Below are 17,355 nucleotides of genomic sequence, written 5' to 3' on the forward strand. Positions count from 1 at the left end.
ATGATAGTACTTACTCAACGATGATAGTACTTACTCAACGATGATAGTACTTACTCAACGATGATAGTACTTACTCAACGATGATAGTACTTGGTATAATCGCCTATAATAACACCAACCCAAAGAATGATAATACTGAGAGATAATAATTCTTACCTAGCGATAATAATAAATAATAATACTCCTGCAGTGATAAGGATACTCACTAACAGTACTCAAATAGTACTCACCCAACGATTATAATACTCATCTAGAAATAGTAATCAATAACAATACTCCCCATGAGTACTTTACGAGCCATTGGAAGAAGACTTGGATAAACTATTTAAATGGATAGAGTATATGTTCATTAGTCTTGACACTGAATTAAAACTATGCTTATCTCTTGATCCTCCCCCCTCCCCCAAAGTATAAAAAATTTATTTATCTCTTGTGAATACTAAAGAGTAGATAGATAGAAAAGGAATGATTGGGGAGGGAAATGATAATAAATTTTGTGACTAAGAAAAGATGAATGAATAAATCGACAACAATTAATTATTACTGAAAATATTTGAATAAAAAATTACCATAGACACAAAAATACGAAAAAAAATAATCATTAGTACACAAAGGAAAGTGAAAAAAAAATACACAAAGTAAATAAATAAACTGTAAATATCTTAGAAAATTTCAATATAGAAACATGAAAAATAGCCAGAAAACGAAATACAAAATTTACGAAAAATAAATGAAAAAATAAAACAGAGAACTCTATTAAAACCTTCAACCCACGACTTATATTAACTTAGGGATGTATTAACAAAGCTTCATTAACTGTTATACTCGCTTTACCTGGTGTCATAATTGAGGAATCATTTACCTTGGCAGTACACAATTTGGGAGCCACCCGTCATAATGTATATTATATTAATGCAGCATAACACATAATGCCCCTGCACATTAAGTAGTGCACCTCTGGATGATATTATTATTAGCTTGGGTCTGGTGTTTGTACTATTGCTGCCACTATTATCTCTCTCTGTCTCCCAAATTAAGTTAAATTTAACCTTTATAAAGTAAAAGCGACAAACGTATGGAGTACCCGAAGTTAAATTATTGTAACATACTGAATATAAATCGATATCAGGCAGATTTTTCGCTAAGCGCTAAAAATGACCTTTGTATGGGTACTTCGTTAACTCAGGCGACAGAATTTTGCTTATTTTGTAACGTAGTTTTTAAATCACTAATTGAGTGAAGCTTTTCAGGTTGTGATCTGTTAAATGAAGCAGTAGAATGAAGCCTTTATTGCTCAATTTTCCTTCAAGCTACTGTTTAAATGCCTTTGACTATTAAACGAAGCTACCTAGGAAGCCTCTAAATCATGTTTGCATTAAAGTTGGTGAGAGTTTAAATATGTTTACATCGTGTTGATTGAAGCTTTTGAACCTAATATGTTAGCAAATGAAGCCCTACTTGAAGCTTTAAAACCGAATATACCCATGAATGACGCAATTTATAAAGCTTTTAAACCAAATATATCTACAAAGAAGCTCTGAATGAAGCATCTGAACCTTGTATGGCTAAAATGAAGCACCAAATAAAGCTAATGAGCTGACGAGATGATATAAATTGACACAAACTATATGAAGTCATGACTCTCCCTAAAACAGTCTCTTATATTACTCACTAAATATGGACTAAATTACTCGTGAATGTATTTTAGACTAGACCTGTAGGACCTATATAACAAGTAGATTATCTAATGTTAAAAGTGATGATGTTAAATAAACGTCGTGAAGTATGTTATTAAAGATTGGGAGGATTATTACGACACACACACACACACACACACACACACACCCACACCACACACACACCACACACACACACACACACACACACACACACACACACACACACACACACACACACACACACACACACACACCACACACACACACACACACACACACACACACACACACACACACACACACACACACACACACACACACACACACACACACACACACACACCCACACCCACACACACACACACACACACACACACACACACACACACACACACACACACACTATGATACATATTTCGCCTACGAATTATCAATTTTTTTGCGAGCTACTCATTTTATGTATCGTATTATCTATTGTTTGTTTTTTACCAATTTCTTCCATGGCTTAGTATCCATGTATTTAGGATTTATTCTATTCCACATTAAATTGTAAGTAGTGAAAGTGTGTCAGGACCACAGAGCTTATAATGTTCTGTATGTGTCGTTTGAGTGTATTGTAAATATTAAGAATTTTATGGTATGAAAGGTTGTGTGTCATAATGTAAATGTAATGGTTTGTGTATACGTGTGTGTGTGTGTGTGTGTGTGTGTGTGTGATCCTTATACTGCGTGTGGGGATGAAGTATTCACTGTAGAAACTCTTCCTCACACCATATGGATGAAATATGTTACAAGGCCACAGTCTCCCTCAACTCATTTCCCTACAGTATAACGTGTCTATCAACATGTTGGTAACTCCTTCACCCCCCCTTACTTACTTCCCCTACCCTTACCCCCTTTATGACGAGTCTTTAACGTGTTGGTATCTCTCTCTCTCTCTCTCTCTCTCTCCGCGCCCCCTTCATGACCGTTCGTGACGTCGTGATAACCTTGGCCTTCACCCCCCGTGTCTATAACCATGTCCTCCCTTGGCACCCTCCTCCACAGACCAGCCCACTATCAGCCAGTCTACAGGCAACCTGGTGGACGGCGTCAATCTAGATGAAATAAAGGAGTTCGCCAAAGCTTTCAAGATCCGCAGACTGTCTATGGGACTGACCCAAACACAGGTGGGGCAGGCTTTGAGCATCACCGAGGGCCCCGCCTACTCCCAGTCGGCCATCTGCAGGTAGGTCATTGTTTCCCTCCCTGCTGCAGCCACTACCCGCTGTACCGTTTCATAGTTATGTTGGATGCATTAGTTGATATGTTGCATGTGTTGTTGTAGCCAAGATCTGTCTCTACTAGTTACTTCATGAATGAATTTGTCTTATTTTTATCTTAATTAAAAAAATTATTGTATGTATTTTTTTCTATTTGCATTTTTTAATCTGCCATTTAATATGTTTAAGAATTATGATGCAACTAAATATTTCTCGAAGTTCATGGTAAAACGTAGTTTGTTTTCCATTGCTTATTTATATGTTCTCTACTCTATTTGTCCATTTCACTTAGAAAATATTGCATTTTATGCTATCTAATAGTAGACTTCAAATTTGTTATATTGTACCTCAATGATGACCTCGTTCATGCATGGATTCCGTCTTTCTAGGGTTCTCTCTTGCGCTCAAAATTTATTTAAATGTAAAACCGAAACACACAAGAAAAATCAATGAGATTGTTGCCAGACCCGTCAGAGATCACTCGACCTGACTAATAACATTAAGTCAACAAACTTTGCATTTGTTATGATGGGTCTTAACAGATTTAATGTCTTAGGGTCACCAGTTGTTTTAAGAAATACATGTTTTATAATCAATCAGGCGGACTGTTCATGTCCAAATGTGTCCCAGCCTAGCCTATATCTGCCAGGTCCTAGAGTATGCCAGTTTGATGTTGACTGTATAAAGTATAACTCAACCATTGTGTGTTTTGGTGCGGAGGGTGCAGCACATGCTACCCTAGTCACTGGGACTCCACTAAATTCAATTTGCTTCTGGTTTGAATTTGAATTTGTATGTTGTTCATGTGTCTCCAATACTAACATGCTAAAACTCATACTAATATACTCTCTCTGATGTCCTCTCTTTCGTTCCTGAACAAAACGATAGTCGCATGTTTCTCTTCGGTGTTTATGTGCAAGGCCATAATGTTCCTATAACTGAAGAATTAAACCAATAAAAAATCCGAAGAATTTCAAGATGAGGGAGCTTTGACTAGGGTGGCGAGCTGGGAGTACCTTACACGTCCCCGCGGCGAGGTTTACGAATGTAAACCAACTCTTACACAAACCTGAGATTTGGCCTACTAATGGGTGGTGGGCTTATACGCTGCCGTGTGCAAGACCCTTCACCAGACAATAATGCTTCACCCTCCGTTGCTCTTAGCCCACATGTATACTGCAACTAACAAATTGTGTAGATAATGACCAGTAGAGTAATGATGCTATGTAACAAAAACTCTTTCTAAGTTAGATTAGCTAAAATCGAAGCTATAGCAAGAAATTCACGAGCTCTATTTTCTCGTTTTAGGTTTGAAAAACTAGACATCACGCCAAAAAGTGCACAAAAGATCAAGCCAGTTCTAGAGCGATGGATGCAGGAAGCGGAGGACAGGTAAACCACTCGCCACTCTGGTTACGGTTGTCCTCAGGGGCACTTGCGATACCTGGCAAGCTAGCGGCCGCCAGGGGGTATCCTAATACCTGGCCAGCTAGCAGCCAGTAGAGTACGATCTTTGGCCAACTTGTGCATAGCAATGGGGACACGATTGGCCAGCTAGTGGTACAATACCTGGACATAAGAGGGCACGACACTATACCGGCTAGCGGCCAATAAGAGCGATAATTGGCCAGTTAGCGGGACGTTTCTATTACAATTATTTTCGAAATTGTGCTTGAGCTGAGGAGGATGATCCTTGACCAACAAGCACAGCACGAAGGTCACTGTGTGGACGGCTAGCCAGCACCAGCGGTGGCCATCACGCGTCGTTGTCGTCATGCGCGGCCCGCGCTCCCACCTTGCAGTAACTGTGTTTTTACGAAAGTTAACGAATAACAACAGAATTTGAACAATCCCAGGAAACTACTTGTTTCAGAAATCAACATGGTCTGTCGTCTACAGGTAAGCAGCACTATGCACTAATTGTCGGCCAGTGTTAAAAGCATTTCATCTAGAGAAGAACATGTGTCATTAAGTTTGACGAAGTTGACACCATCAGCGATGTCCCCAGCGTCGGGGACTTGTTTTCGTCCACACTGTGAGATATTTTGACCCCATTCAATCGTCCTCGGTCACTTTTGTAATTGCAGTGTCACTTATATTAACGTGATTATTGAAATCATGAATCATAAACCTTTTTATTCATTGCGCCCAACGCACTCTTCGTTATACAGTGATTATATTCGTTGTACCAAGAGGGTAAACATCTTCCTGGAGATCGAATTATGCTAGTACGCCTTCAGGACAATATATCATAAAGACTTCAAGAAACAATGCTAGAAATAGTCTGATATCGGCATCGGAATGTTTCTAAATAATTACAGTCCATCAAAATCGATAATACAACATAACAGGTATCCGGAACAATTTACAACCACTCGATTCTATACAGTATGTCTAGAAACTGAACGTGGATCTTGTGCTTCCCCGCTCCCCGTGTGTTAGAAAGCGAGTTATGTGATATTTTGTCCTGATGCTTAAACTTTTGTTTTCGACAGTAGCTGGAGGATCTTCGCTTCGCCAGACGCTGAGACATCTTCTCGAGGAGGGAAGTAAAAAGAGATTTTCGTAAACCTTAAAACCTTAAAGAAGAATCATTGTAGGAGTTGTAGTCGATAACCCATTAAGAAAATATTAATATTTGAGAGAGAAATGTTGACCGAGGAGAATACTGCGTTCCTGTACTTATGGCTCATAAAGTCCTGTCTAAGTGCTTTTATATGAAACATCTTTTGTTGATTTTCTGCAATAGATCAATAAATGAATATAGAATTAGCAGCTAACTGTTATTTTCCTTTTTTAACAAACTTAGTATTAATAAAACGCCATTAATCTTATCCTGTAAATTTCAAATCTTAAAAGTGATCATACAGATATCCCACAATTTTTATCCAAACGTTGATGTGTTCAATCGCAGTCAACAGTGCGTCTGATGGTGACGTGGCCTGGCCCGCTGTCAGTCTCCACCACTACAGTGAGTCATGGGAGCCACTAAAACAGCTGTTGACGTTCAGTTACGTCTGGGTCACCATCGTCCCTCCTGACCGTTTATCACTACGACGCTTCCGCCGCCGCTGCCACCGCCACCGTCATCGCCATCGCCCGGATATTCTTAAACACTGCTGCGAGAATCCAATGCCCGCCAGAGCAAGTCCTTGTGTATCTTTACGCTGTATAGCCCACGAAATTTTGACGTTCCATTGCCCGATTGCTTTCCTCTCAGCTGAGCTATCATGTAGTTTTTGCCTTTCTGAATTTCGAGGAAATAATTCCTAGAAAACGAAGTGCTTGGAAATAAGGTTTGTCGGGGGTGGGGGGTTGGGAGAGAATCCGCCGCCCTACCGGTGCTGAGGGTGACGCAGCTCACTGGGGTGTGTCCACAGGGTAAGACGGCCAGGTGTACCACGATAACGTCACACCACGTCTTACATCCTCATAGTCGTTCTCCAAGGTGTTATATATATATATATATATATATATATATATATATATATATATATATATATATATATATATATATATATATATATATATATATATATATATATAGGGGATTAATGAGGAAGCATGAAATATTATGTCAGATTTATTCATTAATGATTTTGCCAAATTTAATATATGTGATATAGTAATGTAGTACAATTGACCAAAAAATATATTAGAAATTAGTTATTGGCCCCATATTTATTACAACTGTGTATCATTATTTGTTTATGAGATAAGTTCCGAGGATTTTTCTATTTGCACACTAAAGTGACAGCTCTTCCTTGAGCCCTTCCTTGTGGCACACTCTGCATACACACACACATACACACACATACATGCACACACACACACACACACACGCACACACACACACACACACACAAAACATACATACACACACACACACACACACACACACACACACACACACACACACACACACACACACACACACACACACACACACACACACACACACACACACACGATAATCAGCGTATTAAGACTATATTATTCTTTCGTATATATATATATATATATATATATATATATATATATATATATATATATATATATATATATATATATATATATATATATATATATATATGCTTGGATCATTATGTCCCACGAGTTTAAAAACAGCTTTTGTACTGCCTATCATGCACGGTCCTCACACAGCCTTTTAGATAGCACATTACTCATAATATTCAATATCTTTGTAGCAATTTTTAAATTCATCACGTTCAGAAGTAATTGAAGAACACTCCTTTACTATATAACTGATATAAACTTAGCTGAACCTAATCTCGTTCATATATGAGTAACTTCAACTCTGCTCTCACTCCCATTTAATGATGACCCCCTTCCCGGCAGGTACAAGAACGGGCAGCACACCCTGACGGAGTTTATGGGTTCTGAGCCCACCAAGAAGAGGAAGCGACGCACCAGCTTCACCCCTCAAGCTCTAGAGGTCCTCAACGCACACTTTGAGAGGAACACACATCCTTCTGGTAGGTCTTAATCACACCATGGTGAAGTAATCCCCAAAAATATGACAATATATTTTTTTCCACAGCTTTCTTTTTACTACGCTTCAACATCCCTGTTGTATTCAGATTTGCCCCAGTTTCTTTACCTCACTAGAGACTGAGTTGACCTTTGACCTGGTGCTTATTTTCACTCATGTCTTACCTGTGGACATATGTAGGCGTTGAAACGCCTCCCCCCCCTCCTAGTCTTTATGTTTCAAGTGCTTTGGCCGACACATGACTGAGACTATCTTGTATGCCTCACACCACCTAATATGACAGTGAACCTTTCGTTGACTGTTCTGTAGATTGTTAACAAATTATATTTCTTGAGGCGTAATGTTTACTCAAAGAAATTCATCCAGAATGTGTTGATTTCAGTTACTTAAATATTCTAAAGTTATCTTCTCAGTACAGTCAGCAATTAAAACATTGATATACGTAATAAGTTTTTAATTGCTTTGCTTTGCCTTAGCTTAAGACTGTTGTTCCCTGTTAATATTGTTAGATTATGGAAGACCATACCATTACGTTGTTCTTGGCTATGTAATATTTTCTACAAAATATATCGATTCTAAACTTTATAACAAAATATTTGGTGTAGAATCTCCCACCAACGTGATACTTGGTTCACCCTTTTCAAATCACTTTGGTAGTCCAGTCCAGTACCCTGACACTACACTCCCAGTAATATTACTTGCGTGGCTGAGACAAAAGGTACAGCACAAGGCCTTCAGAAAATCGAAAAGATAAACCCATTGGAATAATAGTAAGCCTTTAATTTCTCCTATCAGTTCTTCAACCCCCTCAAGCTTGCTCAATCCTCATATCCTGCATTTATTCAGTCTTCGATCTCCCATATCACAACCTCCAGGGTACAGTTATGGCATCTGTTGGCAATAATTGTCACAGAGAGGCGTGTTTGTTACGTATACAGGTGTGAGTCTCACTCTTCGTTCCATGAAACTTAACAATACATAATTATATACATTGATCTACTAATACTGTTAAAAAATACATTGGTTTCAATTCGCATCCATTTATTAATAGTGGACTCCTCACCAGTCCTATATGCTTGGGTTTTTTCTTAATTGACAGGAATGTGAAGCTTTTCAAATTTCTTCTCAATATCCAAGATTAGATTATCACTGATGCCTTAGGCTTAGTGTATACAATACTTGGCTATACTTTGTCTATGTGCTTAATCAGGCATTGAAAGATGGCTATACTAAAACAACGCTATACTTTGTTTACTCTTTAAATCTTCTGTTTACCTTATATTGAAAAATAGATATTAAGCGGTTTGTCTTGTGAGCATAGGAGGTTACCCAAGATCGTGCTGAATAAAGGTGATATGTGTATAAAGCGTTTTGAATGGTGTATAAGATGTGTTGGTGGGTGTGTAATGTGCACTAACTAATGGGTAAAATACGTTGAATGGCATATGAAATATATTGACTTCCGAGTAATATACAGTACATAGCTGTTGTATAATGTTCCTTGATTTGTGTCTGAGATGCGTTGATTGATATTTTAAATGAGTTGAATTATTTACAATGCGAATTAAGCTGATGTTTAAAGTATTTTGATTGGTGTATTCCTGCTTTAACTGATACGTTGATAAGGATGTAATGTCCGCTGAGTTGTGTATAATGTCCATTTTTGGGGTGTAAAGTGTGTTGGCTAATATATAACGTACGTTGACTGGTGCATAAATATCCTAACTGTATGATAATGAGTTGAATGATGTAGAATGTGCAGTGGCTGGTAACCAATATACGTTGACTGATGTGGGTTGTAGGTTAATTATTATATGAAATGCGTTATAATACAACAGACAGAATATTGTGTCAAGAAATGAAACAAATGACAATCATTGACCCCATGACATTGTGACACTGACCCCCATCACGAACATTGACCCCATCATAAAGATTGACCCCACGACACATATTGACCCCATTGCTAGCATTGACCTAGTAACACTGTAACACCATGACAGACTGTGGCCCCATGACAAACTTTGACCTTTTTACCCTCAATGTACCAATACAGTAATTATTTATTTGTAGTTGTGTATATATCCCCTGAATCGAAGTGTGATTGGAACATAGCCATGTGTTGTCTGGTCATATATGTGAATACTACTGCTTCTCCAGATTTAGGACAGACTCAGTGCTCAGTTCAGGGATTTTTTCGCCACTGAGTCTGAGGGATTTGCTCCTGTTGTGACTACTACTGTATGTCTCACCAATGGTCAACAAGCATCTCTTGCTGGTATAATAGTGCTCTATAGTTTCATTGTTTTTATTCTTATGTCTGCTCTAACAACAAGTGAGAGACTTGTTATCATTATTATTTATATTATTATTATCATTATTTTGCATTAACTCATCAATTTCCATCGATCATATGAAATATAGAGTAGTGTTGAAGGGAAGAGCTTCATCAGTGTCACACAGTAATGACCCGCATCAATTTTATGTAAAGAATATGTACAGCTCATGAGTTATGGCTGTTGGCTTGACTACTCGGCCATAAATACTTTATTATCTATGGTAAAAATCATAGTAAATTTTTGAAACTCGCTATTAATTTGTCAATATCCTGATGCTAAAGCTTTGTTCCCTTGTATTACAGTTTCCTTATACGTTTAGCTAATCAGAAAATCACACAGTGTCGTTTTCACTATTGCATACAGTATATGTTGTCCTTGTATGTGTCAACATGAAAACCAGTTCAGATGTCATAATTGTAAGATTTGTATTATCATGTTATTCCTTTAACTTGATTATTAAGTGAACCATCAATATTTATTTATGACTTACGTACATCATCACAACGTACAGTCAATTCGATTTTTATTTCGGTTAATTTACTCAATCAAAATGTAAGATTTAATTTTTTCTACCCTTTTATACAATATTATACGTTGGGATTTTATACATAATTTTTATATACTGTAATATAATATGATAAGTGGTTTACTAAGATAAGTGTCATCTTAATGTCTGTGTTTCCTATTGGACCTGCAACATGTATACTCAAACACTTCATAAACGAAGAAGCGTGGAAATATGTGTTTTAGTCTTGCTTATTAACTAATCTTGTTTCTTTAAGCCATTATAATAATACAACACAACTCAGAATATTATATGCATGTTATGTTTGTCTACAGTGTTTGGTTGACTGAGAGAATATGACATTGTGTTTAAGATGATGCAAGATGGTTATGGAAGTACACGCTAGAAAGAACATTTATATATTTACTTTGATATATTTAATATATTTATTGGTGCAACATACTGTACTGTATATAAGGTATTATATCTTCAGTAACCACTTGAAGCTCCACATAGTCTTCTACAGTGTGAGCCACAGGAGGAAATATGTCTTTTATTGTGTATTACTGATCTTGTACCTGTAATATACAACTCGTCATTTTTTATCTTCTTTCTCCACACTTAAAATTTTCAGAGTGCCAACTTCCCCTTTCTCTAATATCAAACAGATATTCAAAATCACAGACACACCAGAACTCTTAAGTAAACTTCTGCTGAATAGAAAGTAACTTGCCAATGACTTTATTATTTTTTTAGAGTTAAGCTTATCTGGATACTAAATGTTGTTATTTATGAATATTATACAAAGGATAATGCTAATAATGATGACTCGTCCACAGGCGCAGAGATCACAGCCTTGGCAGAGCAGCTTGGGTATGAACGCGAGGTAGTCAGGATCTGGTTCTGCAACAAGCGTCAAGCACTCAAGAACACCGTCCGCATGATGGCCAAGACCAGCCCAACTGCCCCTCCACCACCACCACCAACGCACCCAAACCTTAATTAGATGTTGACGAGGTGTCCAGCAGATGTTTGGCCGGTAATGGTCATCCATGAGCCTCGAGGAATCGCTAGTTGCCACTATGACACGCCGAGATAACAATGACTGTGACGGAGCTTATCTTGGGCACAAAGATTGAAGCTACACAGCCGACCCACACTACTTTCAACCAGCCTTCTCTACATAGATTGAAATTGATGGCTTGGCTGCACAACAGACTTATCAGCACTTGAATGTTATTTAGCAAAGCACTCAAACCTTCAGCAATGCTGACACTGTGTGGTGAGTCCAGGACGGTTAAGTTGCCCTAAAAATAAGGTGTTATTTGAACATGAAATGAAGCTGACCTGTAAAAATGCTTGTATTCTGTGTATAAGAGAAAATCACAACAGAAAGTCAGTCGCTATGAATACAATGTCTGAGGTGCAAATGTCAAAGAACCAGTTCGTATTCTTGTACAAATTTCTCAAATTAAATTACAGTGAGCAACAGCATCGGTCTGCTGGCATACGAACACTTGAAGATATAACTTGTAAGGTGCTGGAGGTGGCGTTAGAAATGAAGAGAAGCTGAAAGATCCTAAATTTGTCTTGAAATGAAAACTGATACTATACACTAATATGAAATTTCCATCAGTGAATTTAGTTTGTACCACTATTATGTATTTAGCATTGTACTACGGTATTATTCCCGAGGTACTGATATATATATATATATATATATATATATATATATATATATATATATATATATATATATATATATATATATATATATATATATATATATATATATATATATATATAAATGCATATGTGTGTGTGTAAGCATTTGAGGTTCCTGGAAAGAAGTGCCCAAACAGTATTTAAGACTAAGCAAAGCAGTGTACCATTTGGGGCAAGGTTTCTCCCTGGTATAAGGCAAGATATTTGAACGTTTTCCCAAAGCAGTAATAAAGATGCTTATGGAGGAGTACTGCATGCGTTATGAGTTGGTTGTATCAGTGCTGCTGAACCTAAATGACCGAAAAATGTCATGAGACCCCCAGACTTGGTGTGTTGAGTGATATGGTGATGTTATGTGAACTCTGTGAGGAGGCATGAGGCTGCACTCAACCTTTGTACCACTGCAAAGGTTAATGCTTTAGTCTCAATCTATGGATAACTCATATAGAGTTTAAACTATATTATAAAATGAACTAAAAGATTATTATACTGCTTCGTATGACAAAGTGAACTTATGTTACGCCAGAGCGTGTAATAACTATAGAAACTGACACAATGTGTAATTATAAGTACATTTATTCGTCTTTAAAGAAAAAAAAATTCTTTGTCGTTAATATTCTTAAGCTTTTTGAAATACTTGCTGTATCCATGAACTAGTGATCGACAGCTGGTGAGGGACGGCGTGGTCCGGGCTGGGGCCCCAACGCCCCGCTAAGTCATATCATTATAGCGTCTGCTGCTCCCTGGTTGTCTGTGCTGTTTGTATTTGTGTCACGTAATGTAGGAGGAGACAAGCTGCTGTATGTGCCCACCTGGTGTATGCTGCCTGCTATTGTCTGGGCAGAAGCAACACTCGCGTGCCATCCTAGACCCATTGTAAAGTAGATCAATCTCACCATCAGAGTGGCCACTGTGATTATACCGTAAAGGACCACCGCAGTGACTACCAAGATTACTTTAAGTACTGTAGCCATAAGATTATGTCCCTAACTCTAGAACCACTAGAGCGGCTCACGAGAATTATATCACGTAACTTGACAACCACTGCGGTGGCCACTAACACAACTTTCCCCTAGTGTATGAACTGCTTGAGTAGTCACCAAGCCTGTGTAGGTGGCGAGGTGCTGATGTGAGAGGAGAAAGAAATATTCACGAATTTGGCCACAACCCAGCAGCTCCTCTGGGGCGTCCTGTGAGGCTGTTGTACCAGCAACTACTGTAGTTTTATTCCTTCCCTTGGTGTGTTGTTACAGAAGGTGAAGCAGGAACCTATGACCGGTAAACAGTTGTATGTTAAAGTTGATGCATATGTTAATGCACTCGTTACATATGCCTAGGCCTGATGAATGTTAACTTTCTCAGATCACTATGTTTTTATTCTTGATTTAAGAGTTTTCTAAAAATTATTAATAATTTCTCAACTATGTTGTAAATCTTTATATTGTTTTTTATGAATATATTATATTGTAATTTCAATTAACTTTAGATTGAATATATTTATTCACTTTTAAATCTTTTCATCATATTTTTGTTGTGTATATATCTGAAATAGTCCAATAGACCACAAGTAATGTATGTACACTCCAGATTCTTCAAATTAGAGCATTACTTGTTATTTAGTTTGTAGATAGTACTCTAATACACTTCACTTTAATTTAATTAATGAAGTTAATCATAACCTAGTCATTTTTTCAATCACAAGTTTCATCAGTTTATTACTACTTGTCACAAAGAAGACTTGTACAAGAATATCATAATACCTTCTTTAATGTCGTCCATTTTCATCACAACAGTAACAGATTTGAAAAAAAAATGTATGTTTTTGACTGATGTGCATGACACAACCAGCCCCCAACACCTGAAGTGTCTGGGATACTGATGCAGTCTTAACAGGAGACAAAATTATCATGTGTTCTCAAGTTGGCTCATGGTCGCCTTGACCTGCCACTCAGACAAGCAGTAATAGCAACTTTTAGAGTAATAGAATAAAAATTTGTCCTCCCCTGCCCCCGAGTGTTAGTCAACGAGGAGTGCGGTGGACTTGCCCGAGAGCAGCTCAGATAGGTCCCAGCAACATTAACATAGGCTTCAAATGATTGTTAGGATTTTTTTTTGTTTTGTTTGTATTCTGTGATATTTATTTTGTGCCAATCGTTGAAGTGGTGAGACAATGTGTGCCGCTTTGGACAGTTCTAACATATTCCAGCCTGGTAGCTGCTTCTGTGTACAGTGTGTAGCTGAGAGGAGGCCCATGTGGTCACTTTATGCATCTAATATTGTACAGTTGATGTATGTATATGTATTTTCCTTTTATGTCCAAGACATAATGCTGCATTTGCTAATCAAAATGAAGCTAGTTCTCCCACTGTGGCATAATGCATTTCTGAATACCGTGGTAGTGACCCGCTGCCACCCAAACACGTGGGCTTCACTATGGATATATTGATCCTGCCCCTGGGGTTCCCGTTATACCGTTGTGATGTAATGATTCTATTAGTGTGGTCAAGTTTATCAGATCTCCTGTTGTACTATACTCAGTTCCCAATAGGTCATGTTGGCCTGATTTATCCGGACACTGTATCATCCATCGTGGAATATCCAAGCGGAATATCTGTGGTAGAATTTTGGACGTTTGCAGAAACCACTTCATAACTGTAGTAGATCTCTCAAAGTCGTCAAATCATAACCAAAAACAGGTCAGTGCTAAACTATCGTTGTAATCCTTCCATATTCCTACAGAGAAAATGTTCCTAAACCAGTACAGTACTGTAGTTTTGGGCGGATTTTTATAAGGATTTCTAGGCATCAGTTACCCACGGAAGCACTACCGTAGACGTGTTCTTCCTCACTGATGGATTATTTTCCTTGGCCACAGTCACACTACAGCCCATTTGGTGCTCTCGCTTGCATTCTTCCTACAAATTTTAATATCTTGTCTTTTTTTTCCTTCGATCTCTCACAAAATTGCCTTAGTCCAACTTCCTCATTTCTATTTTCTTTAATGTGTCTGTTGGCTGAGGTAGCTCATTATTTTCACATTATTTTCGTTTAATTTATCTTCATTGTCAGCCAGTAGCAACTGCTTCTTTTACCTGTAAGCCAAAGGTACACAGCAGTGTTCCTCAACATATGTATTGAGTGATGCTTTTTGGTCTTCATCCCATCAATTATGAAGACACTTTGTTACCAATATATTTGAAGAAAAATACATGATATATGCCTGACCCTGTTCTACATGTAGGAACAGGTGACAACACACATACATTCATACACAAATGCTACACAAACAAACACACACACACACACACACACACACACATATATATATATATATATATATATATATATATATATATATATATATATATATATATATATATATATATATATATATATATATATATATATATATATATATACATGCAAGTACACAGTGTATTGAAAACCTCGCTTTCTAATTCTAATAAATCTTTCCTTATTTCTTGAGACGAGCACACCATCTTCCTAAGGCCTTGATTAAACAAATGCTGTGATGGATGTTCATTGCCTTAAAACTAATCCTAATTTTTGTCAAACAGCCCACTGAACCTGCCATGCACTTGACCCAGTTTGAGAGTAGTAAACTGACCTATAGCCATAACAATAAATCAGACATGTTCACTGAGCTAAGCGTGATCTTGTACAGTGTGTTTATTGCAAAGGTGGGAAAATTTCTGTAACAAGGTCAACACACACAAACACAGACATGCATAAACACACACACACACACACACACACACACACACACACTTATTAGTGGCACTTGGAATGTACAAACAGGCAATATATAGTTTCCAAACAACATTAGAAGTAACTAATTCTACAAGCACAAACTATACAACAGAGTAAGAGATATACCCCAGCGAGGTATGATCAGTGTGCCGGATACTATGGGCAGAGACCATAGATTTCCTGAGAATCGCATTTTTTTTTTTTGATTGACACGAAGAATCACTGAACTAACCTGTTAAGGAGGAAGTGGCTTCGCTTCATTTATATGGGGGTTAAAAACTTCCACAGATTGTACAAATATTTCTAAGGTTAACAGAAAAACTTATTCCAGTTCCACTTGGGTTTAGCCACAGTACTTGGATTCATGACAAAATATAGTTCCCTATAAAGGCATAAAAATGATGCCTCAAAAACACAGATTCGAAATTGTTGTCAGGTACAGTTGTGAAGTAAGTGGCCAACGTCAAGCAGAACTGGATTTAGACAAAATACTCACGGTTCCCGCATCAGTATGTTTTGGTTCATAACTATTCTCTTCAACACTTACATCATTGTGTCCCAGTGATGGTGACTCTGCAATGCTCCTACGATATGGTTTATAACCTAGACAACTGTTCTGTTCTGTTCTAGCAACGATGAGTGTTTAACTTTGTTCCTGAGAGTTTATAATTGCGTTCCTCTACGTGTGTTGATCCACTGACCCTGTACATGCCCTCCCACCATTTTTGACAATAACTATTGTGATCAATACTAAAGAATTTTTTTTCACATCATGCAACCAGGACAATAACACTTGTTTCATTTGTCTCTTTGAGTGTTCTATGTAGAGAGAACAGTTGCATCTGTGAGTATGATATGACCAGTTCCTAACATCACAAAGTAAGTGCCCAGAAGATCTGTTTTGGAGACCCCAGAATCAGACAGAGTCGTTCCTCTAATAAGTGTTCTTTATGTATATGAAGATAGTTTACCAACTAAAGGCAGTGTTGGACATATTATGTTTGTTGTGAGTCTGATAAGTTCCACAAATATATTTGATATATTGACTATCCGAATAGGATCTCATATGGGCACTATAAAACAACTTCTTATGAAAATGTGTGTATGTACTCTTCCAGTTTTAAATTTGCGTAATAAAACATCGACTCCTTTCTCCTTCATTGTTTTGTGTATCCTTTTTAATTAAATTCGTATTTATATTTGTAGAGAAAAATATATGTAATAGTATTATAAGCAGATTACTGAAAGGAAATGAAAATGTTGTTGAAACTGTATACTCAATTGGTAAGTTTAGATATTTTCATCAACCATCTTATATTTTTTGGTAAAAGTCACTTAAAGACTTTCTGCAACAATTTGCAAAAGCTACCATAAGGTGTCTTAATGTGGCCTAATTGAACGTTGGATGGTGGGCATTTAAGTCCCCAGCAATGAGCACAAGTTCCTGTGTTGCTTGTCTTCCTGCATCTATTCTGTGAGCTGTGTCATAAATGCTTTTCTGTGGTCAATTATAAGAGTTACCCCTGCTCAGTTTTCTGTGATCAAATATAATAGTTACCCC

The 17,355-nt window shown here is 37.4% G+C and overlaps 1 protein-coding gene across 1 annotated transcript in view; it reads left to right on the top strand.

The window, feature by feature from the left end:
- Positions 1-16,949, top strand: part of LOC121863502 (POU domain, class 6, transcription factor 2-like) — a 93,412-nt gene extending 76,463 nt beyond the window's left edge. Inside the window, exons 9-12 of the mRNA XM_042362176.1 lie at positions 2,727-2,907; positions 4,250-4,333; positions 7,301-7,437; positions 11,138-16,949. Coding sequence (XP_042218110.1) covers positions 2,727-2,907; positions 4,250-4,333; positions 7,301-7,437; positions 11,138-11,304 — 569 coding nt within the window. The 3' untranslated portion in view covers positions 11,305-16,949. The remainder of the gene's footprint in view (positions 1-2,726; positions 2,908-4,249; positions 4,334-7,300; positions 7,438-11,137) is intronic.
- Positions 16,950-17,355: the final 406 nt, after the last annotated feature.

Source organism: Homarus americanus, unplaced genomic scaffold (genome assembly GCF_018991925.1).
Source record: "Homarus americanus isolate GMGI-L3 unplaced genomic scaffold, GMGI_Hamer_2.0 scaffold41366, whole genome shotgun sequence".
NCBI classification, from domain to species: Eukaryota; Metazoa; Arthropoda; class Malacostraca; order Decapoda; family Nephropidae; genus Homarus; species Homarus americanus.